Below are 23,055 nucleotides of genomic sequence, written 5' to 3'. Positions count from 1 at the left end.
CTTTTGTGCAAGGGCAAGAGCTCTTGACATTGATGGGAGATCAGCAATTATATCACGCAAATCCAAGAGTAAGGGATAAATGGATTGTGCAAATGACGGAATCGAATAACCGCGTCTCAACTGAAATTCCTTTGACAAATCAAAATTAGAATTGGGAGGCCTCAATCTCAACCCAAACAAATCCAAATCTGAAGATAACAATCTCGCCATTAGTGACTCAACATCATTAGTAAGATAAAATCTCCTTGTAATCGACAAGACAACCAAGCCCACTTTCTGTGGAACCAAACTACTTAACAAACATTGACCTTTGTCCCTAATTAACTTCCCCAGAAGGTTTATCCACAATAGGGTCTCTAACCGTAGATCAACCAAACACTATAAAGGATCAACCAATCTCCTTGGCTGCCCTTTTAGCAGCCCAAAAAAGACCATTAAAACCAATCCCAAAAATCTCCCTCAAAATCAAGTTCCCAGCCACATTCTCATATGCTATCCTATCAACAAAACATCGTTCAATCACGCTAGACAAAGAAGTAGGAACTGAGTTATCACCTTTATCTCCTAATTCAATCTCCTCACATTGCACTTTATTCTGGACACCTAGAGCTGATCACTTGATAAATTCTGGGCACAAAGTATATACACCACAATTTTGATTCAGGTTCTCTAATTGAGAAAACAAACATTTTCGTGTGTTCCGGTATGCGAAGCCTGCGAACTAACTCATCAGAAGCTCTCAAGTCATCAGATTTTAATAATGAAAATGGCCACCCGTTTTGCAGATTTGAAACCAATCCAATTGCCATTAACATCACCAAAATTTGTAACAAACAAAATAATCAACAAGATCAAAGCCTATCCTACATTCATTAAGCAAAATTGCGTGAAAATTTCTATTCAAAAAAGTGTATCTAACAAAATAGAGGTATTTAATATTTAAATAACATACAAAATTTTCATTCGAAGAATGAAAGAAAATGAAAAATAAATGAAAAATAAATAATAGAAAAATACATACCGGTCTAACGGCGTCCATTTCAAAGATAATTAATTATTAGAACACCAAATTCATAATACAGCTCTTGCAGATTCACCATCATACATATACCTAGAATATATACATATGTCCTTTAATTATTAGAACACCAAATTCATAATATATGTTTCAAAGATAATTAATCAAATTCATAAGCTTTGAATCAAATACACTTCAAAATATATATTTTTGGGTACTATTTGTGTTCAAAATGAGGAATTACAATTAAATTACAAATCAATGAATCTTAAAATACATGTAATAATTTACCTAGAACATGTGAGGTGTCATTGAGTTCATATAACTCCATGTTCGAACGGTTGAGCGAAGTGAAAGCACCAATGCTTTGCAAAAGGCTTTTATGGAGAGCAGCCATCCAAGGTTAACTCTTTCAAAAATCGGAATGAGCAGCCAAGTGATTGTAAAAGAGTGTTTGTTGGTGCTTTTGATNCAAACTACTTACCAAACATTGACCTCTATCCCCTAATTAACTTCCCAAGAAGATTTATCCACAACAGGGTCTCTAACCATAGATGATTCAAGCACTATAAATAATCAACCAACCTCAGCCAAAAAAGGACCATTAAAACCAATCCAAAAATCTCTCTCAAAATCAAGTTCCCAACAGCATTCTCATATGATTTCTTATCAATCCTATCAATAAAATATCGTTTAATCACTCCAAACAAAGAAGTAGGAACCGAGTCATCACCTTTATCTCCTAATTCAAACTCCTCACATTGCACTTTATTTTGAACACCTAAAGTCAACCACTCCGATAAATTCTGGGCACAAAGTATATACACCACAATTTTGATTCAGATTCTCTAATTGAGAAAACAAACATTTTTGTGTGTTCCAGTATGCGAAGCTGCGAGCTAACTCATCAAAAGCTCTTAAGTCACCAGATTTTAATAATGAAAATGGTCACACGTTTTGCGATTTGAAACCAATCCAATTGCCATTAAAATTACATTAACATCACCAAAATCTGTAACAAACAAAATAGTCAACAAGATCAAAGCCTATCCTACATTCATTAAGCAAAACTGAGTAAAAATTTCTATTCAAAAAAGTGTATCTGACAAAATAGAAATATTTAATATTTAAATAACATCAAAATTTCCATTCAAAGAATGAAAGAAAATTAAAAAAAAAATAATAGAAAAATACATACCAGCCTGATGGTGTCCATTTCAATGGCGTGATGGGAAGTTTGAGGGAAGTTTTTTGGTGGATCCGGTGTGGTAAGGACTTAAGAGTTAGGACTATTCTTGATGAATGTGAATAATGAATGTTGGCCTTATATGAGTAATCCGATGTGGTAAGGACTATTCTTGTAGGATAGTTCAAATATGAAAACCATTAATTGTCTGCCACATGGGAAGAGATATTTGGAGTCTATATGTCATTAGTCCTAAAAACTACCTGACCAAACCTTGAGTTTGACGGGATGCTTAACAGCAGCCTCAACTATACTCACATGACCGTGAACTCTACAAGAGCTTTGCTTTAGGCTCCTCGAAAGGCATTCGCTCAATTATATTATATGCCTCTTCTAGCCTTCCAACATGACCTAGAAGGGCAACCATCTAAGCATAATGCTCCTTTTCGAAAACAGTCAACGCCTTTCATACCCTCAACTCACTCAATTCATCTTTATCACAGACAAGGCAAGCGCATGCTCACATCCTCCAAATTGGCATCTTTAAGGACACAGNTATATAATAATGCAAACTTTATTATTTGTCTACCACCTAATGTGAGAGTCATTAGTTGCATTTTCGATTGGTTAAAAATTGGATTATGAAAGGCTACATCTTTTTAATGGAAGATTTAATTTCTATCAGCAACCATTGATCCTGACTTGTAAGAATCAACCAAAGACCTGATGTACTATACTTTCTAAAGGTGGCCTCAAGTTTCGTTAGTCATCCGTTAGTTACTTAAATAAAACACCACGTTTTGTTTATACTCTTTTGAAGAACAAGCTGCTCATGAAGATCGGAAGTACAAAAAGAAAAGCTGGGAGATGATCAGGTTGTAGACTGTTTAAAGGCATTTATGATTTGTGTTTGATTAGGTGGCCAGCTTGTACTCAAGGTCATGTATATAAACAATTGGCTCATGTATACTATTTGTGCTTGACTTTCAGCTTCTCAGAGTGAATTTTTCTTGCTGAATTTGCTTTGGCGTTGCTGTGAGTGAATTTTGGTGGATAAATTCCAGACAGTGTTGCCGACACTGAATTTATGGTGGTGATGAACAGTGATAACGTTGATGAATGGTGTAACATCCCGTGTTTAGACTTGTAGTAAAATTACAAATCATTAGAACACTGAAGTTATCTTTGTGGAAAAACTAATCATATATTATTGAATAGCTTAATTACGCTAAATTTTCATTTCACATCCTTAGTTATTTTTATGAATTGTAATTCAAGCAACAAGGGAAAAATAACAAAGCCATAAAGTTGCATTAAAGTGCTTGAAATCCAAAATTTCCTAATACAAGAGACTCTTTATGACTGTTTTTAAATCCATTCAAACACTTAAACTTTGAACTTAATAAAGTAAATTTCCTCACTAACAGAGTACGAAAGTTGGAAAACAGAAGTTAAGAATCGTACACTTCTACTTTAATTAGAATTTTGAAAAAAACTCTATGATTAGAACTTGAACACCCATGATAATACAATTAATCCCGCTTAGATTCAATTTGTGCATAAGAATCTCTCATCATCAACTGATAAAACTTTTTGAAATAATCAATGAGTAGAATTAATATACATTTATAAGAGAAAAGTTTAATTCTTACTTTATTCAATCTATACTTTCTTCAACTTGTACGTCAGTGATTCTATAGATTGTTGAATTTTTGGTGCCATTTATTTGCTTCACTTTCTGGCATGCCTCATGTAGATACTGAATCCATGCCTCAAATTGGCAATTGAAGGAGCTACGGGCAAAGATTTAGCAACATATTCAATCCCATCTCCATACCCAAGCAATCCTGCGCAAGTTTGTTGCCCATGGTTGGACACAGACTGTTCGTACCCGCCTTTTTCTCATTCTTTCATAAAATGCTGTTCTCATGGTTGAAAAACTAGTCTTCTCGATAGAGGTTATGACACTGTGGGCCACTGCCTGAATTTTCACAGCAAAAGTTACTACCTTTAAGACAGAAGTATTTGATCCAGAAGTTCCTAGTCTTGGGGCGAAAACTTTGGTGTTGCCTAAAGCTATCGCCATTGCCTTCTAGGCTTGAGTTAGAAAAAAACTTAAGCAAAACAGGAAATTTAAACGTTACAACCTTCATGAAGGTTGATGCAGGAAGAAGTTTAGTGAGAGATGAAGCTCTTAAAACAGCAGTTGCTTCAACACCCACAGCCACGACAGGTTTATTAGAAAAGAAACGTTTCTTATTCATGTGATTTGAGGTTTCCCCATCATCTTCACAACTTGTAACAGACTCTCCAATAAAATCTTTGAACTTCTCAGGAATCGAAGTATTCCAATATTTCTGAAGCCTAGGTAAGTACCTAGCATCCACTACTGCTACCACAGTCTTGATTTTCTTAGCTTGACTTTGAAGAGACCGTGCAAGGAATGCTTGCGATTTATCCTGAAGTGGAAGCTCAGAAAAATCAATAATAGATGAGTTAGAATCCCTAACTTATTGATAGGTAGCCGAGCGGCAATGTTAAGAGCAATTCTCAACCACTCAACTACAATTTGAAAGGTGTAAGCTTCATAAATAACTTCAGTATCCATAACTTCCCCTCTGTTCACATCAAAAAGCATCTTTTGTGCAAGGGCAAGAGCTCTTGACATTGATGGGAGATCAGCAAATATATCACGCAAATCCAAGAGTAATGGATAAATGATTGTGCAGATGACAGAATCGCATCTCAACTGAAATTCCTTTGACGAATCCAAATTAGAATTGGGACGCCTCAATCTCAACCCAAACAAATCCATATCTGAAGATAACAATCTCGTCATCAGTGACTCAACATCATTAGTAAGAAAAAACCTCTTTGTAATTGATGAGACAACCAGGTCCACTTTTGGTGGAGCCAAACTACTTAGCAAATATTGACCTTTATCCCCTAATAAACTTCCCCAGAACATTTATCCACAACAGGGTCTCTAACCATAGATGATTCATGCACTATAAACAATCAACCAACCCAAAAAAGGACCATTAAAACCAATCCCAGAAATCTCCCTCAAAATCAAGTTCCCAGCCACATTCTCATATGCTTTCCTATCAATCCTATCAACAAAACATCGTTTAATCACTCCAAACAAAGAAGTAAGAACTGAGTCATCATCTTTATCTCCTAATTCAATCTCCTCACATTGCACTTTTCTCTGAACACCTAAAGCCGATCAGTCCGATTAATTATGGGCACAAAGTATTTACACCACAATTTTGACTCAGGTTCTCTAATTGAGAAAACAAACATTTTCGTGTGTTTTGGTATGTACAGAAGCTCTCAAGTCATCAGATTTTAATAATGAAAATGGCCACACGTTTGCATATCTGAAACCAATCTAATTGCCATCAAAATTACATTAACATCACCAAAATATGTAATAAACAAAATAGTCAACAAGATCAAAGTCTATCCTACATTCATTAAGCAAAATTGGGAGAAAATTTCTATTCAAAAAAGTGTATCTAACAAAATAGTTTAAATAACATGCAAAATTTCTAATAATGAAAATTTCTGTTAATATGTAATATTTAAATAGCATGCAAAATTTTCATTCGAAGAATGAAGAAAATTAACAAAAAAAAAAAAGAAAAAAAAATAAATAATAGAAAAATACATACCGGTCTGACGACGTCCATTTCAACGGCGTGACGGGAAGTTTGACGGCGGTTTATGGTGGATCTAAAAATTTGATGAATGCGAGTAATGAATATTGGCTTTATATGAGTAAACTGGTGTGGTGTGGTAAGGACTATTCTTGTAGGATGAGTTCAAATATAAAAACCATTAATTGTCTGCCATGTGGAAAGGGGTATTTGGAGTCTATATTTCATTAGTCCCGAAAACTAACTGACTTGAGCCACCTGACCTTGAGAATTTAAGAGTGATGTTTGTATAACAAGAGCTCTTCTAGTTCAAAGTGATGGTTAACAGTAGCCTCAACTATACTGACATTACCGTGAACTCTTTGCATTTGGCTCGAAAGGCATTCGCTTAATCATGTTATATGCCTCTTCTAGCCTTCCAACACGACCTAGAAGGGTAACCATGCAAGCGTAATGCTCCATTTCAAAAAAATTCAATGCCTTTCATACCCTCAACTCACTCAATTCATCTATATCACAGACAAAGCAAGCGCATGCTCACATTCTCAAAACCAATGTCTCTAATGACGCAAATCTGGCAACAGAGCTTCTGTCTGAATATGCAAATCAATTTTAGTGCTCAACTGGATGATAATGTGATTCATATGGTGTTTGTATACGGGTTTAATTTAGATTCGTTTGTTCAGTCTTCTTTGATTCATATGTACATTAAATGTCAGAACATTGGGGACGCTCACAAAGTGTTTGACAGATTAGCCCAACCGGATGTGAAAACTTTTAGTGCTCTGCTTCCGGCTTACGCGCGACAAGGGTGCGTGGATGAAGCGAAAAACTCTTCAACGAGATGGGTAGTAGTTCACTTATTGATATGTATGGAAGATGTCCAAAGTGTTTCATGAAATGGAAAATTTGGATGTAAGTGCTTGCAATGCTTTTGTTACGGGTCTCTGTAGGAATGGTGTTGTTGACAAAGCATTGGAGGTCTTTAGGTAATTCCAGAGCCAAGGAATGGAATAAATGTTGTGTCTTGCACGTCAATGATTGCTGGTTCTCACAAAATGGGAAAGGTATTGAGGCATTGGAACTTTTTAGAGAGATGCAGATGGCGGGGATGAAGCCAAATAATGTTGCAATATCTTGCTTGCTATCAGCCTGTGTAAGTATTACAGCATTGATGCTTGGGAAGGTGACTCATTGCTTTTCTATCAGAAGAGGAATATTTGATGATATTTACGTGTCTGCGACACCAAGTGATATGTATGCAAAGTGTGGAAGGATTCAAATGTCACGACTTTGTTTTGGTGTGATGTCATCCAAAAACTCGGTTTGTTGGAACGCTACAATGTGTGGATATGCTCTGCATGGAAAGGTTAAAGAAGCTATAGAGATTTTTCATTTGATGCACAGGAGTGGACAAAAGCCTTGTTTTATTAGCTTCACTTCTGTATTATCTACCTGCAGCCAGACTGGCCTAGCTGATGAAGGCGCAAATTTTTTGATAGCATGTGTAAAGAGCATGGTATTGAAGCAAGGATAGAGCATTATGCTTGCATGGTGACCCTTCTAGGTCTTAATTTGTTTGAGCTTTGAAGAGTTGCTCTCTTATAACAGAGCTGCCCATCAATTTCTGCCCATTGTTTTCGATTCACCAACTTGATCACAGAAGTAATTATTCCTTAAATTGGCCAATGATTTTTGCATGTGAGTGTGTGTTGTTTCCGGGAAATTGATTCTAGGGAATTTTAATTTGAACAAATTGTAATATGTTTTTGCATTCTTCAAGTCTAAAAGCCATAAAATGGTGTGTTTCAAGTTCTAAAATATTAGGAAATTTTAAGAACGATTATTAGAAACTATACTTAGAGGCATTAAAGTGTTTGAAATCCAAAATTTACTGATGCAACAGTACTTTCTGTCTATGACTCCCTGTTTTAGATCCATTCAAACGCTTAAGACTATGAACTCAATGAAGCAAATTTTCTCATTAATAGCTGGCTAATTCTTTCAAATTCAACCAAATTAAAATGCACTGAATTTTTGTGAAAAATACATATAAAGATATTATAACTGAGTGGTGGCAATGCCGAGACTAGTTGTGTCCTCAAAATCTGCTCATCTGGCTTACTTATCCTTGGGGGTCAGAGGAAGGAGGAGGCAGGGAGGCAGGGAGGCAGGGAAGCAAGATATGCTGATATTTTTATCAAGCTGAGAGGGCATTGTCTTGGAGAAGACTTTTCAATTATATGACCATCTTAAGAGTTTCTTAGTGATGGAATGAATTGAATCTGTTGAAGTTTAAATATAGATACTCCAAGTCACTCAAATCCTGGAAATAATCAAATATTTTCGGGCGAATAAATCACAACATTATTCACAAAACAAGAAATTAAAAAAAAATAAAAAATTGTTGAAGTAAAATTGCAACATAAATATATCTTGGGAACCTTTCCTGTCTTCTGATTAAATGCATAAAAAAATCTATTTAATTGGACATGGCGTATGAACACAAGGAACACAATCTTTCCTCACAAAATTCCTCAATTGGTCTTCGGCCTCTTGGATGTGCTACCAACTCAAACAGTGCTAACTGAGTACCTTAGACTCAAATGTGGTCACCAATAGTCCCGACAGGAGCACAATCCATCTTTAAAATGGTGGAATCTCTCCTCAGCCTGTATAATGAGTTCTCTACCAACAATTTTCGAGATGATTTTCATTACAGCATGACAATCACCAAAAATACGAAAGTCTGTTACTATCCGAATTGGAGCACAGGCATGGCTGCAGAGGAGACCTTGCGATACAGCGAGTATCTCACTATGAGCAAGAAGAGCTTCCTCCTTACCTTCTTGGTCTATGTCATGTAGCACAAATTTTGCCTCCGGAATGTAACCAGCCTCTTTCATTTGATCCTTCAAACCTCTAATAAGAGCATATATCTTATCACTCTCTAGATGAGATGTGTCTCCTGTTTGAAAGTCATGGTACTTTCTCTCCCTTTTTTTTTTTCTCTTTCACAATATCCGATGCTTTAACAGGTACAAGTCCTAACTTTGTCTTGTCATTCAAACGTGAGGGATCTAGCTGCTCAACAAGCTCAGCACATCGGTCACCAAGCTCCAAATTCCCATGAATTCTGCAAACATTCATCAATGTCTCCCAAACATCAACACTTGCCTCCATTGGCATCTTTTCAACGAATTACAGGGCTTCATCTAAATACCCTGTGCAATCAAATTTATCAGCTATTAATATCTGATAAATTTGATTGCACAAGTGTCATATCTTAGAAAGTCCTTACTGGTGAAATCCTTGCTGAAAAATGAAGAAAAATTGAAACAACATTGCACTAAATTTGTCTTTCATTTGTTTAAAGGGAGGCTGTGAGTCTTACAGGTGTTTGTTGTTCTGAAGTTGCATATTTCCATAATTTGGTTTGGGTTTGTTAACTGCTCAACCTGGAAAAATTCAGTTTGTATATCATATATCAATTTTGGCTTGGTCGAAGATAATAGTAGTTGCCAAATTTTATTTTCTAGACATTAGAAAAGAGTTTGATGCAATGCTTGATTTTGGATTTTTAATTCAAATTTGCCATTAGAAGTATACTGTTTTTTCCTCAAATGCCAAATATTTTTTGTCTGTAAGTACTGTAGTTTTAAATATATTTTAGTTTTGCAGGTTTATCGTCATTTTGGAAATGCAACAGTTGGGCCTTTTGATCCTTGTGCCCATGTGAAGTGTAGTGTGTGCCAGGGCACCAGTGATGATAGTCTATATTACTGTACCTGAAGGTGATTGGTTTTGCCATGACTGATATTTTCAGGGCTGAACATAACAATGCTGAAATAGATACTGATGATGATGATCAAATTTATGAACCCGAAATAAAGTCCATGTTGCCTAATGATGCATGAACAACTTGGCTTCATGTACCAACTTCAAATCTGAACTATCTTCAAGATTGGCAAGTGAAACACTTGGTTAGTTTTATCTCTTGTTTTTATAATCGATTGTGTTTTTCTTTAAATCCAAGTTATTACATACAGATTATTATAATCAACTTGGTTTGATATCAACCCAATGACTTAGGAAAAGTAATTAAAATAAACATGGTGGAGGTTGCAGTGAGCTTCATTCTAGAGAGTTGGGTGCTTTGCTTTTCCAAGAAAGAAAGATGTTAAAAGGTAAGTATCTATTTGAAATAATGTTTTATTTGAGAATAAGCCAAGATGAGTCCATTAATACAGAAGCGGATTCAAATCCTGATAACAGAAGCAATAATTCCTGCCCATTGTTTTTCGATTGACCAATCCTGATCACAGAAGCAATAATTCCTTAAATTGGCCAATGATTTTTGCATGTGAGTATGTGTTGTTCCCGGGAAATCGATTCTGGGGAATTTTAATTTGAACAAATTATAATTTGTTTTTGCATTCTTCATGTCTAAAAGCCATAAAATGGTATGTTTCAAGTTTTAAAATATTAGGAAATTCTATCTATGTGGAAGCAAGATATGCCGATGGTTTTATCAAACAGAATACGCATTGTCTTGGAGAAGACTTCTCAATTATATGACCATCTTAAGAATAATATCCTTCGTCATGTGTAACTTTAAAATTGTAAATAGTTTTGTAGTCAATTTTGTGGCTATGATATGCGAAGTTCCAGTAAATTAACCTCATGATTGCAGCTTCATTAGAGAACATTGGAAAAGAAAAGTACATATAAGAAACGTACATATAACTAAACTACATTCTTCGAAGATGTAATGGCGTAGGGAGATGGTCTACAACAAAATAGTAGCTTGAGGTTGTCCACATCTCGACATGATAAAACCACGCACGTCGCCAATAAGGATTTATGTACAAAATTGTAGCAATTCCTAAGAGCACAATTATGTAGGACACCGTAAAACTGATATAGAAGATTTCCACGTCAATGAAATTGTTATCTTCATCATTTTCAGTTGAAGCTCTTGGCATTGATGATGATGATCCATTTGCATCACATTTGGGAAGTGGCGGTCCATAAAGAAGAGGATTCCCCTCATAACTACTTTCTCCAAAGGTTGCAAATTGATAATTCATCTCAGGAGTCTTACCAGATAAGTTATTGTATGCCACGCTGAAGAAGGACAAAGTATACAATCCTACCAATTGAGGAGGAATTTTCCCATTCAAATTGTTGTAGGAAAGATCTAAGCTTTCAATTTGCTGAAGGTGTGAAAATGTCATTGGGATTGATCCCGTCAAATTGTTGTGAGAAAGATTCAATGTATGAATCCTTGTAAGCAATCCAATTTGATAAGGAATCTCACCTGTAAGCTTATTGCAAGAAAGATCAATTCCGGACATGTATGTGAGAACTTTTCCCTCGTATAAGTACGATACATTCTTTGTTGTGAACGGAATAGTTTCCTCTTTTCCCCTCGGACCACCTCCATCTGGTGCAGGAGCAAAACTTGAAGTTGGAGCTTTAGCATCACTATCTTCTCTATCAAGTAAGCAAAAAGGAATTTGACCGAAAAAATTGTTATGGGAAAGATCTATCAAACGTAGTTGATTTAGCTTACACAAATGAGTTGGCACTTCACCTTCAAAACTATTATTCTTTAAAATAAGGTAGTTTAAGGAAGATAGCCTGTCAATCCATTTTGCAATGCTACCGTATAACTGATTAAAACTTAGATCTAATGTAACCAAGGAAGGGCTATAAAGGAATAAATTGTTTAGATGTCCTTGCAGCATATTCCTAGACAAGTGAAGTTGTTTGATAGATAAATTTCTTGAACAAGATGGTAAACTCCCAGAGATACTATTATTTGAAAGGTCCAAAACTTGAAGATTTCCAAGTTGACATAACTCAGTTGGAATTGGACCTTCTAGATGGTTATTAGGCATTATAATATCTTCTAACAATGATAGATTCCCTAACCATCTTGGGATTCTACCTGTGAGATGGTTGTCGCTGAAATACAATCCTTCTAATAAAGAACAATTAGACAACACTTCTGGGATCTTTCCAGTGAAGTTATTGCCATCCAGTTGTAACCTCATCAAGCTTGTCAAGTTAATTTTTTTGGAGAATATAGGACCTTCCAAACTATTGTTTGATAACACAAGATATTCTAGTGAAAAACAACCTAAAGTTAACTGCTCAGGTATTTCACCAGACAACTGATTGTGTGATAGATCCAAAATTTGCAATGAGCTCATGTCTCCAAAAGAAGAGGGAATGCTACCATTCAAAGCATTTCTGGAAATGTTTAATAGCAGTAGCCTCGGGAAAAATGCGCCAACTTCAATAGGAATTTGTCCACTGAAGGAATTGATGGAGATATCGAATATTGTTAAACTCATGTGAGAATGTGTTGGCAATAAAAAGGGCCCAGAAAGAGAATTATTTGATAGATAAAGTCTTTCCAATTTTGTATTGTTCTCTATCAACCAATTTGGGAATTCTCCATTCAATTTGATGTGAGAGAGATTCACATTTTGCAAATCATATTGATGATAAAGAAATCTTGGAAATGTAGCACCATATCCATAACCAGCCAAAGTGATGGAATTTAATTGGAATTTTGGGGTCAGAGAATGTGGCATTTTTTCTATATACATCTGGTTATTTTCGCTCTCGAATTCTTTGAGTTTTGATAGGTTGTAGAGTGGTGTGAGTGAAACTGGGATTTGGAGGAGGTTGTTTGAAATTCGGAGGACTCTAATAGATGTCATATCTTTAAGGGGAGATGAAGAGATGTTTCCAATAATTTGATTGGAAGATATATCTAATGATTGAAGAGAAGTCAAATTGGCTAAGCATGGAGGCAGTGTATCCCTTAAAGCATTATAGCTAATGTCTAACTCTTCTAGATGCATCATCTCACACAAACCTGAAATGAAACATTTCCTTGAATTATAAAAATATAATTGGCTAAGCATGAAGGCAAAGTATCCTGTAAAGCATTATAGCCTATATATAAATGTCTAATATCAATTTTCTCACTTTTAAATTTCACTTCAGCCTAAAAATGCAAGTGATTTTTGTAATAAATCATAAATTTCAATTGTTTCTTTATATTTTTTTATCTATTGTAAATGTATCCATTTGATCTAAGAAAAGAATCAACTTCCTTTTTTCTTTATTGTTTATGATAATGAAAATCAGACTTTGTGTAATTTCTAGATATGCCATCATTTTTTTAACAACATACAATTATTACAATAAATGGTATTTTGATACGGTGAATTTTATTGTGTAGCATAATATTTTAGATATGCTTATAATTTCAAATTTGTTTATCTAATTTTATAACATAAATGCGATTAATGGCATCATGCTAATAAAAAAAAAAAAAAGGCATTAAGAATCATAAAGTAAGAATAAGTCATGATCAATGGAAGAGAAAAAGACGAGTGAGAAAATCACTAACCTTGATCATGTAATGTGCCATTGAGTCTACAATTCTGCAATGATAACTTCTTTAGAGTAGTTATCGGTCTGATGATTTGACGAAAGCTATTGTTAAAAGTAGTCCCGTTCATAAATAAACTTTCTAAATTCTTGAATTTAATAGGACCTACACATATTGACATGAATTTTTGTGAATATTCATGAGCAAAAATGTTCCAAAATTTGAAATTATGAAACTATTATATTAAAAACCATATTAACTTTTCTAAAAGTACATTAAGTTCTTGTTAAGGATTAAATAGGGTGGACTTGAATAGTAAAGTTCCACTTAGAATATCGTATGGCAAATATTTAGATTTTAGGGCTAGGTAAATGCTTACTCTCTTAAAATATAAAATATAAATATTCTTGGAATTTCTTACCCACAGTTTAATAGAAAGGAGAATTACCATTTAATATACATAAATATTCTATGCATATAAAATTTTGTTCATATTCTATGTAAATCATTGAGAACACCAGTAAGTGTTTTATCTACCTATTGAAAACAATAAAGTTTAAAAGTTCTTTTTATTTTCATATAACTCAAATGTTCCAAAATTTGAAATTAAAAACCATATTAAATTATCAAAAAAGAAAAAAAATTAAGCTCAACTGCACATTCTACTTATTTTTTTTGTAGAATACCCCACATTTCTGTTATTTTTAAAGATTAAATGAGGTGGACTTAAATAGTAAAAGGAATTCAATCCAATCCATTCCAAAAGAGGAAAGTTACTACTGTTTTCAATATTTTATGACCAACATTTAAGGCTAATTAAAAGCCTGCTCCATTAAAATATAAACATTTGATCTCATTTTTAGGATTCCCAAATTTAGAATATTATAATAAAAGAAAAATTAATTTTCAATATGTATAGAAATTAATATTTGATCTCATTTTTGTAAATATTTCATTTTTTCTACATCTAACTTGAATATAAATTTTCTATCTGTACAAAAATTTCATTGATAACTGATTAATCATTGAGAACAATAAGAGGTGTTTGATCGCCAAATTGAAAACAAATTTTAATATCTAGGATTAAGTTTAAACATTATCTTATATATGAATTAATGCATATGAACCTAATCTTGAATTTACCTTGAACTTTTGAGATGCCATTGAGTTCACCATTTATCATTGACAAATGTTTCAGTGAAGTACAAGTGGCAACAGTTTGTAGAAAGCTTATATGGAGCTTTAACCCATCCAAGTTCAATTCTTCCAAGGTTGTCAAATTATGTAACTCTGTTAAAGCAATACAACAAATTTAAATCATGTTAGGTAAGTAATCGACAAATTGTCAACAACTTTGTTTTAACAATATAACTTTAACTTATCTCTTACCTTGAGTAATCATTGTTCGATTAAAACTATTAAATGAAAGGTCAAGTGTCTTTAAGGATGGGAACAACCTCAATGTTGACTGTAGAAAAATAGTTGCATCAGTGGTTTCAATACCACTACTTAGATAAAGGGCATTCAACTTCTTCAAGCCTCCATAATCTGTAAATTAAAAAACTGAATTATAATTAACAATCTTTAACTTAATACAAGGAAAGGATTTTACATAGGAATTTATTGTGTATTGAAGTTTCATTCATTTAATAAATAAGATTATATATTATTTCTGAAACTCAGTTTTCATATTTTGCAAATTCAAGAAAATGGTAAAAATATATTGCTAACTGGTGTTAGTAAGGCAAATTTAGACTTAAGTTTGAAACACTGCCGTTTTTGGTTAGTTAATAAATGTCTTCTCTCTCATGCTTCTTTTTGTTTCTAGAAACAGAGCTGAACTTCTTCACTTGTATAAGAAGAAGTCAATTACATTTTGTAATATTCAGTTTAAGTAAATAAAACTTTCGTGTTCTCTCTCAAGCTCTCTTTAAGTTTTTGCAGCTTTATTCTCAAAATACAGTTGGAGTATAAAGATTTAAACTCAAGATTCGGAACTTTTTTATTTCTAAAAAAAAAAAGAAAATTAAACTCAAGAATTATGTTTTGCAAAATAATATTTATAGTACACATAAAATCTTTTTTTTTTTTAAAAAAAAAAATTACCCTACATTTCCAAGTTAAAATTGTCAAATGCATTTGATTTTAAAGATAATACTAATATACAAACTATACCCCTACAACATTGTTGTTTAATATTTCAATAATATGAAAACTGTTTTAATACACAACAGAATAAAAAATTGATTTTTCATTTTTATTTTAAAAAATGATAATATAAAAATAATTTTACACAGCTATTCTATGCATCACTTAGTATAACAGTCTCAAATATTATCTTTGTATTAAAAAATAAAATCATTAAATATTAAATATTATTACTCCAGTTTAGTTATGGGCCTATGGTTGTAGAATGAATTGAATACCTTTGGAGTTGACAAATTTGTCAATCCTATTCCTGCTCATGTTCAGCATCTCCAAGTTTTCCAAGGATTGTAATCCTAGGAAAAAATGAAACAAATTTAATTAAAAACTCCCTAAGAAGGCTTGAGGAATTTGATCAAACTTACCTTGAATATCAACAGTTCCATTCAATCTATTATTATATAGATACAAAGATTTTAATGAGGAGAGACCACCCAAAGATGATAATATGCTATTTCTGAGCTTGTTATCACCTAAATTGATTAACTCCAAGTTACTCAAACCTGGAAATAGTCAAAAAAAAAATTACAAAATTAAACAATTTCATATAGTCAAATTAAACAGTTCAATTATATTGTGAAAAAAAAAAAGTTGAAGTTATGAGAATTAGAAGCTTGCTAATTACCTTGAATATTATACTACAAACAAATTTAAAAACCTTTTTATTATATTTAATAATTAAATATATTAAAAGAGTATTTACACCGGTAGAGTGAATGGCCACCGGTGCCGGTAATCATTTCCGACAACCGTGAACCCATGGATGGTAAACTGCGACGTCATGGAGTGATTCCAGAGGCAAAACGAACATCAGAACGACACTCTTGTAACGATCCACACATCTAGATTACACCCAATAAAAAAAAAAAAATGCACCATTTGGCCACAAGAAGAGGAGAGAGAAACGGCGACCCATAGCTTCTTCTCAACCTATGGCCAAAGCATAATTTATTTGCTAATTATTCTTACATACAACGATAGATCGTTTCGTGAGCAACAATCTGGTGCCGGCGGTGTCATCGGACGCTCTTCGGTGACTTTGCCATTTACTGGCGCCGGTCACCGGCGATCGGCACTCATAGTAATCATTATTATTATTTTACTTTTATATACTTATTATTAAGATAATTGTGTTTATATTTTCTATTAATTCATAATATTAACTATAATTAATGTTAAATAAAGTAATTAATACCTACCCTAATATTTGGTCAATTAATTAAATGATTCGCAAAATAAATTATTTAATACTAGAGGCATAATTAATGTCAATTAATATGGTAATTACTAAAATAAAATAATATATAATGACATAATTGCTATATATATTACATTAATAAATATAAGGATAAATTAGTAAATTAGGTCAATTAATTAAAAATAATAAATATAAGCATAAAGTAATTAATACTTACCTTAATTATTAGGCAATTAATGAAATGATTCCTAAAATAAAGTAGTTTAATATATGAATCATAATAACGTCAATTAATATAGTAATTACTAAACAAAAAATTAATAATAACATAATAGCTATATATAATATATTAATAAATGTAAGGATAAATTAGTAATAAATATATAAAATTTGAACTCAAGAATTATATTTTGGAAATTTTAAAACAAAATTCATAGAACACAAGAAATTATTTTACCCTACATTTTTAGTTAATAATGTCAAAATCCATTTAATTTAATATTTCATTAACATAAAAAAAAAATCATTTTAATATAAAATAATTTTACAAAACTATTCCGTTCCTTGATAGAGTCTCACACAAAGTTAAGACTATCCTAATAAATACAAATAAAATACTATTAAATATTTTTTTCATCATCTTACTTTGAGACTGACAAATTGGTCATTCATTATAGTCCTCAACTCCTTTAAGTTTTAAGGAATATAACCTAGGAAAAGATTAAACAATTTCACAGGTTAAAACTCTTTCTATACATAATTTAAAAGTTCAATTATCAAAAATTACAAAAAAGATTGAAATTAAGAGAATGAGAATGAGCAAAATTCTGATACGATGGTGTCATCGAAGTCTTCAGTGACTTTGCCAGTTTCCGACGTGAGTCACCGCGATCGACACTCATGGTAATCATTATTTTTATATATTTATATATTAAGATAATTTAATACATTTCTATTAATTATAATATTAACTAATAAATATTAATGTTTAAATAAAGTAATTAATAATTATCCTAATTAGGTTCATAATTAAATGATTCGTAAAATAAAGTAGTTAATTCTAGAGCATATAACGTCAATTAATATGGTAATTACTAAAATAAAAATTATATAATGACATAATTGCTATAAAATACGTACATAACAAATATAAGGAAAATTAGTAAATGTTAGGTCAATTAATCAAATGATTAATAAATATAAGGATAAAGTAATTAAACACCCTAATTATTGGCAATTAATGAAATGATTCCTAAATAAAAGTAGGTTAATACTATAACCATAATAACGTCAATTAATATAGTAATTACTATAACAAAAATAATTATATATAACATAATAGCTATATATAATTACATTAATATAATATAAGGATAAATTAGAAATAAATATATAAAAAAATTGAACTCAAGAATGATTTGGAAATTTTAATTCATGGTACACAAGAAATTTATTTTACCCTACATTTTTTTTTTTTTTTTGTGTAATAATGTCAAAATCCATTTAATTTAATATTCATTACATAAAAAAAAATATTTTTCATTTGTAATATAAAAATAATTACAAAACTATTCTCGTTTTCCCTTGATATAAGAGTCTCACAAAAGTTAAGACTATCCTAATTAAATTCAATAAAAACTTATTAGATTAATACAAATTGGTCACTTTTTCCAACCCATGTCCAACACTTTCAAAGAAGTAACCCTAGAAAAGATTAACAATTCAAGTTAAATTAAAATTCATTATACAATTTGTTTGGGACAAAATTGGTGGCTGTGATGGAGCTTGTATTCTCCAAAGAAGCTGTAAAATGTGATCATGTCACAAATATTTACTTATTACCTTTGGGGCTGACAAATGTGTCATCTCCAATAGCTCATGTCCAACACTTCAAAGAATGTAACCCTAGGAAAAGATTAAACAATTTACAAGGTTAAACTTTTTCATATACATAATTTAAAAGTCAATTACAGAAATTCACAAAAAAAACAAAAAAAAAAAAAAGGTTGAAATTAGAGAATAAGAAGCTAGCTATTACTTCAATATTAACACTCTTAAATCTATTAAAACTAGATCCAAATATTTTAATGGAGAGACCTAGAGATGATAAGATATTGTTGTTGAAGTGTGTTGACTAAATCAATTCCTCCAAGTTACTCAACCTTGATAGCCTCTCAAACCTAAAATACTAATCATTTCAAGCGAATAAATTACTTCATGCATATTATCTATAATGTATCACAAAATTATCACAAAATATGAAAACATAAATCAATAGTAAAAGTAAAATTCCAACTTTAATATTTTTGGGGATCTTTTCCCATTTTGATTAAATATGCATACAAGTCTAATGATGAATTTATGCAGATAAATCCAATTAATGAATATCTATTAAGAATATACTTTTAGAGTTGAAAATATGTTAAAATCCTCAAATTTATTGTAAATGAGAGATTTTGAGGAATTTGTAATAATGTGAAATCATTTTTTAAAATCATATGGTACTAGCTGATGCAAAGAAAAATTACAGAAATTAAATATGAACCTAAATGTAGAAATAATAAAGTTGAAGGAGGAAGACAATTGACCTTGTTCTCAATACAACCAGTATATTGTTACTTAAGTAAGGATTGTAGTTGTTGGAAGGGAGAACAAAGAAGCATTTAGATAACCACCTATAATTATCCCCTATAAAAGAAAGATCGAGTGCGATGACTCGCAGTGATGTTGACGCACACACCTTCCCATTCACAACACTTTATTTTTCACCCAACATAAGATCATTAAAAGAATTGAAAAAAGGTTTAAGTTGTAAGAGAGCAGTCTCTCTTCCTCCAACCACCCTCTCCAAGAAACCAACATCATTACACAACACCAAAACCACTTAGAATCCATCTCTTAATACACTCAAAGCTCGTGACTCACATACCATTGCACTATCCTCTATTTAAATATTAATAAGGGCCCAATTCTTGGACTGCATGTATTTTCATTTTTAAATATGAACAATATTTTATTCACTCAAATCAAAATATTTAATACATTTGATATAAATATGTTAAGAAAAACAAGAGGGAAAAAAACTCAAACAAATTAAAAAAATAGATGAAGGTTCATAATTAGAACAGTAAATGATATAATTTTTTATTCTAAAATCTATTTCTCTAAATCATATAAGACGGGATTTTTCTTCTCTCTAATTATGTTTTCCTCTTATCTTTTTTTATTTGTTTCAAAATTTTCAATTGAAAATTAAAATAACTTAAATATAAAACCAAATAATATCAAATTAAACGAATTGTACAAATTAAAGAAGGATTTGGCAATCCTTGTCGACTCTAGATCAATGAACACAAATTATTTAAAAGAAACACAAATCAATAAATCGTTATGATTAGACTTTAAAATTAACTTGAGATGTAATTTTATGTAATTTTATCTTATCTAATTCAATAAATTGTTATAATACTTTTTGTCATTATATTTTAAATACATTATACCAAACACATATTAAATACTTTTTGATATTTTCCAAGTTAAACTTTAAAGTTTATGGCCGAATATGGTCAATATTGTCTTTAATAGTAAACTATTAGTGTCTGGCTGCCTAATCAAAAAGCACTACTTGACCTGTCTTACACGTCAAATACATCTTGCAAACACATTGCCTAATCAAAAAGCACTACTTGACCCTGTCTTCAATAAGGGAACATATTATCAAATCCTTGATTCTTTTGGCCAACTTTTCCTTCCCTTTTATTCCCATAATAAAAAAGTAATTACTTGACTCTATATTTATATATTTAAAGTTGTACTTGTTAAAATTTTCACATATATGAATAATTAAATTACACATTTTTTGCTTTCTTTGAAATAATGAAAAGATGTTGGATTTGTGACTCAACCCATTTAGGAAGTTATAAATAGAGTAAATATTTTAATATATTGTTATATTTCTAGTTTTTTTAATTGCTTTTTAGTTGATTCATTCTGGAAGAAGCAATTTGGTGGGTGCCAAAAAAGAAAAAGAAAAAATTACACCTATAATATAAAATAACCTGTTCCGTTTCTTAAAGATATAAATCTTTGGCTGCCTAATTATCATTACATATATTAGGTTTAGGTTAAAATAGTGGCTGTTTACTTTATATCAAAACAGATATTTATTATGTAGAATAACCCATCAACATAAAAGTTTGTGTTAATAATTGATTTTTAAGCCTGTAAGTATTATTTCCAAATTTAACTCTTCTAAGATGCACCATCTCACACAAACCTGAGAGGTTCCAAATATTTGATTGGAAGATATATCTAATGATTGAAGGAAGTCAAATTGGCTAAGCATGGAGGCACTGTATCCTTAAGCATTATAGCTAAGTCTATACTCTTCTAGATGCATCATCTCACACAAACCTGAAATGAAACATTTCCTTGAATTATAAAAATATAATTGGCTAAGCTAAGGCAAAGTATCCTGTAACATTATAGCCTATATAAAATGTCTAATATCAATTTTCCTACTTTAAATTTCACTTCAGCCTAAATGCAAGTGATTTTTAATAAATCATAAATTTAATTGTTTCTTATAATTTTTTATCTATTGTAAATGATCCATGTGATCTAAGAAAAGAATCACTTCCTTTTTTCTTATTGTTTATATATGAAATCAACTTTGTGTAATTTCTAGAATGCCATCATTTTTTTAACAATACACATTATTAAACAATGGATTTTTGATACGGTGATTTTTATGTTGTAGCATAATTTTAGATATGCTTATATTTCAAATTTTTTATCTAATTTTATAACATAAATGCGATTAATGCATCAGCTAATAAAAAAAAAAACGGCATTAAGAACATAAAAGAAGAATAAGTCATATCAATGGAAGAGAAAAGACGAGTGAGAAAATCTAACCTTGGATCTTGTAGTGCCATTGAGTCCACAATCTGCATGATAACTTCTTTAGAGTAGTTATCGGTCGATGATTTGACGAAAGCTATTGTTAAAAGTAGTCCAGTCCATAAAAAAACTTTCTAATTCTTGAATTATAGGACCTACACAATATTACATGAATTTTGTGAATATTCATGACAAAAGTTCCAAATTTGAAATTATGAAACACTATTATATTAAAACCATATAACTTTTCTAAAAGTACATTAAGTTCTTGTTAAGGATTAAATAGGGTGGGACTGTAGTAAAGTTCCACTTAGAATATCGTATGGCAAATATAGATTTTAGGGCTAGTTAAATGCTTACTCTCTTAAAATATAAAATATAAATATTCTGGAATTTCTTACCAAGTTTAATAGAAAGCAAATTACCATTTAATATAAATATTCTTGCATATAAAATTTTGTTCATATTTTGGTAATCATTGAGAACACCATAAGTGTTTTATCTACCTATTGAAAACAATAAGTTTAAAAGTTCTTTTTATTTTCATATAACTCAAATGTTCCAAATTTGTAAATTAAAAACCATATTAAATTATCAAAAAAGAAAAAAAAACTAAGCTAACATGCCACATTCTACTTATTTTTTTTTGTAGAAAAATACCCCATTTTGTTATTTTTAAGATTAAATGAGGTAGACTTAATAGTAAGGATTCAATCCAATCCATTCCAAAAGAGGAAAGTTACTACTTTTTCAATATTTTTATGACCAACATTTAAGGCTAATTAAACCTGCTCCATTAAAATATAACTTTGATCATTTTTAGATTCCCAAATTAGAATATTATAATAAAAGAAAAATTAATTTTCAATGTATAGAAATTAATATTGATCTATTTTTGTAAATATTTCATTTTTTCAATCTAACTGAATATAAATTTTCTATATTACAAAAATTTCATGATAACTGATTAATCATTGAGAACAAATAAGAGTGTTTGATCCCCAAATTGAAACAAATTTTAATACTAGGATTAGTTTAAAACATTATCTATATATGAATTAATGCAAATGAAACTATCTTAATTTACCTTGAACTTTGAGATGCCATTGAGTTCACATATCCATTACAAATGTTTCATGAAGTAAAGTGTGCAACAGTTTGTAGAAAACTTATATGAGCTTTACACCATCCAATCAATTCTTCCAAGGTTGTCAAATTAGTAACTCTGTTAAAGCAATACAACAAATTTAAATGTGTAGTAGTAATTCACAAATTGCAGCAACTTTGTTTCAACAAATAACTTTAAACTTATCTCTTACCTTAGTAAATCATTTTCGATTAAATAATATTGAAATGCAGTGTTTTAAGATGGAAAACCTCAATTGATTGTAGAAAAATAGTGCATCAGTGGTTTCAATACCTACTTAGATAAAGGGCATTCAACTTCTTCAAGCCTCTATAATCTGTAAA

The 23,055-nt window shown here is 31.1% G+C and overlaps 2 protein-coding genes and 1 pseudogene across 2 annotated transcripts in view; 1 reads left to right on the top strand and 2 right to left on the bottom strand.

Annotated features, from left to right (window-relative positions):
- Window positions 1-388: 388 nt before the first annotated feature.
- On the bottom strand, window positions 389-6,328 carry LOC116140608. The gene is made up of 8 exons (XM_031426222.1): window positions 6,219-6,328; window positions 5,882-5,942; window positions 5,232-5,415; window positions 4,771-5,150; window positions 4,352-4,663; window positions 4,042-4,185; window positions 1,604-1,824; window positions 389-497 (listed from the first exon to the last, which is right to left on the bottom strand). The coding sequence occupies exons 1-8, from the start codon at window positions 6,326-6,328 to the stop codon at window positions 389-391; spliced, it is 1,521 nt and encodes a 506-aa protein (XP_031282082.1).
- Window positions 6,329-6,710: 382 nt separating this feature from the next.
- LOC116140600 overlaps window positions 6,711-23,055 on the top strand; it is a 47,053-nt pseudogene continuing 30,708 nt past the window's right edge.
- The window catches only part of LOC116140464 (receptor-like protein 1), a 66,927-nt gene continuing 54,394 nt past the window's right edge, over window positions 10,523-23,055 (bottom strand). The window contains exons 2-3 of the mRNA XM_031426090.1: window positions 13,299-13,445; window positions 10,523-12,758 (exon numbers count right to left, since the gene is read on the bottom strand). Of these exons, the coding sequence (XP_031281950.1) occupies window positions 10,618-12,758; window positions 13,299-13,410 (2,253 nt within the window). The 5' untranslated portion in view covers window positions 13,411-13,445 and the 3' untranslated portion in view covers window positions 10,523-10,617. The remainder of the gene's footprint in view (window positions 12,759-13,298; window positions 13,446-23,055) is intronic.

The sequence above is a fragment of the Pistacia vera genome, unplaced genomic scaffold (assembly GCF_008641045.1).
Source record: "Pistacia vera cultivar Batoury unplaced genomic scaffold, PisVer_v2 Contig111, whole genome shotgun sequence".
Classification (NCBI taxonomy): domain Eukaryota; kingdom Viridiplantae; phylum Streptophyta; class Magnoliopsida; order Sapindales; family Anacardiaceae; genus Pistacia; species Pistacia vera.
This window is presented reverse-complemented; position numbering and strand designations above follow the sequence as displayed.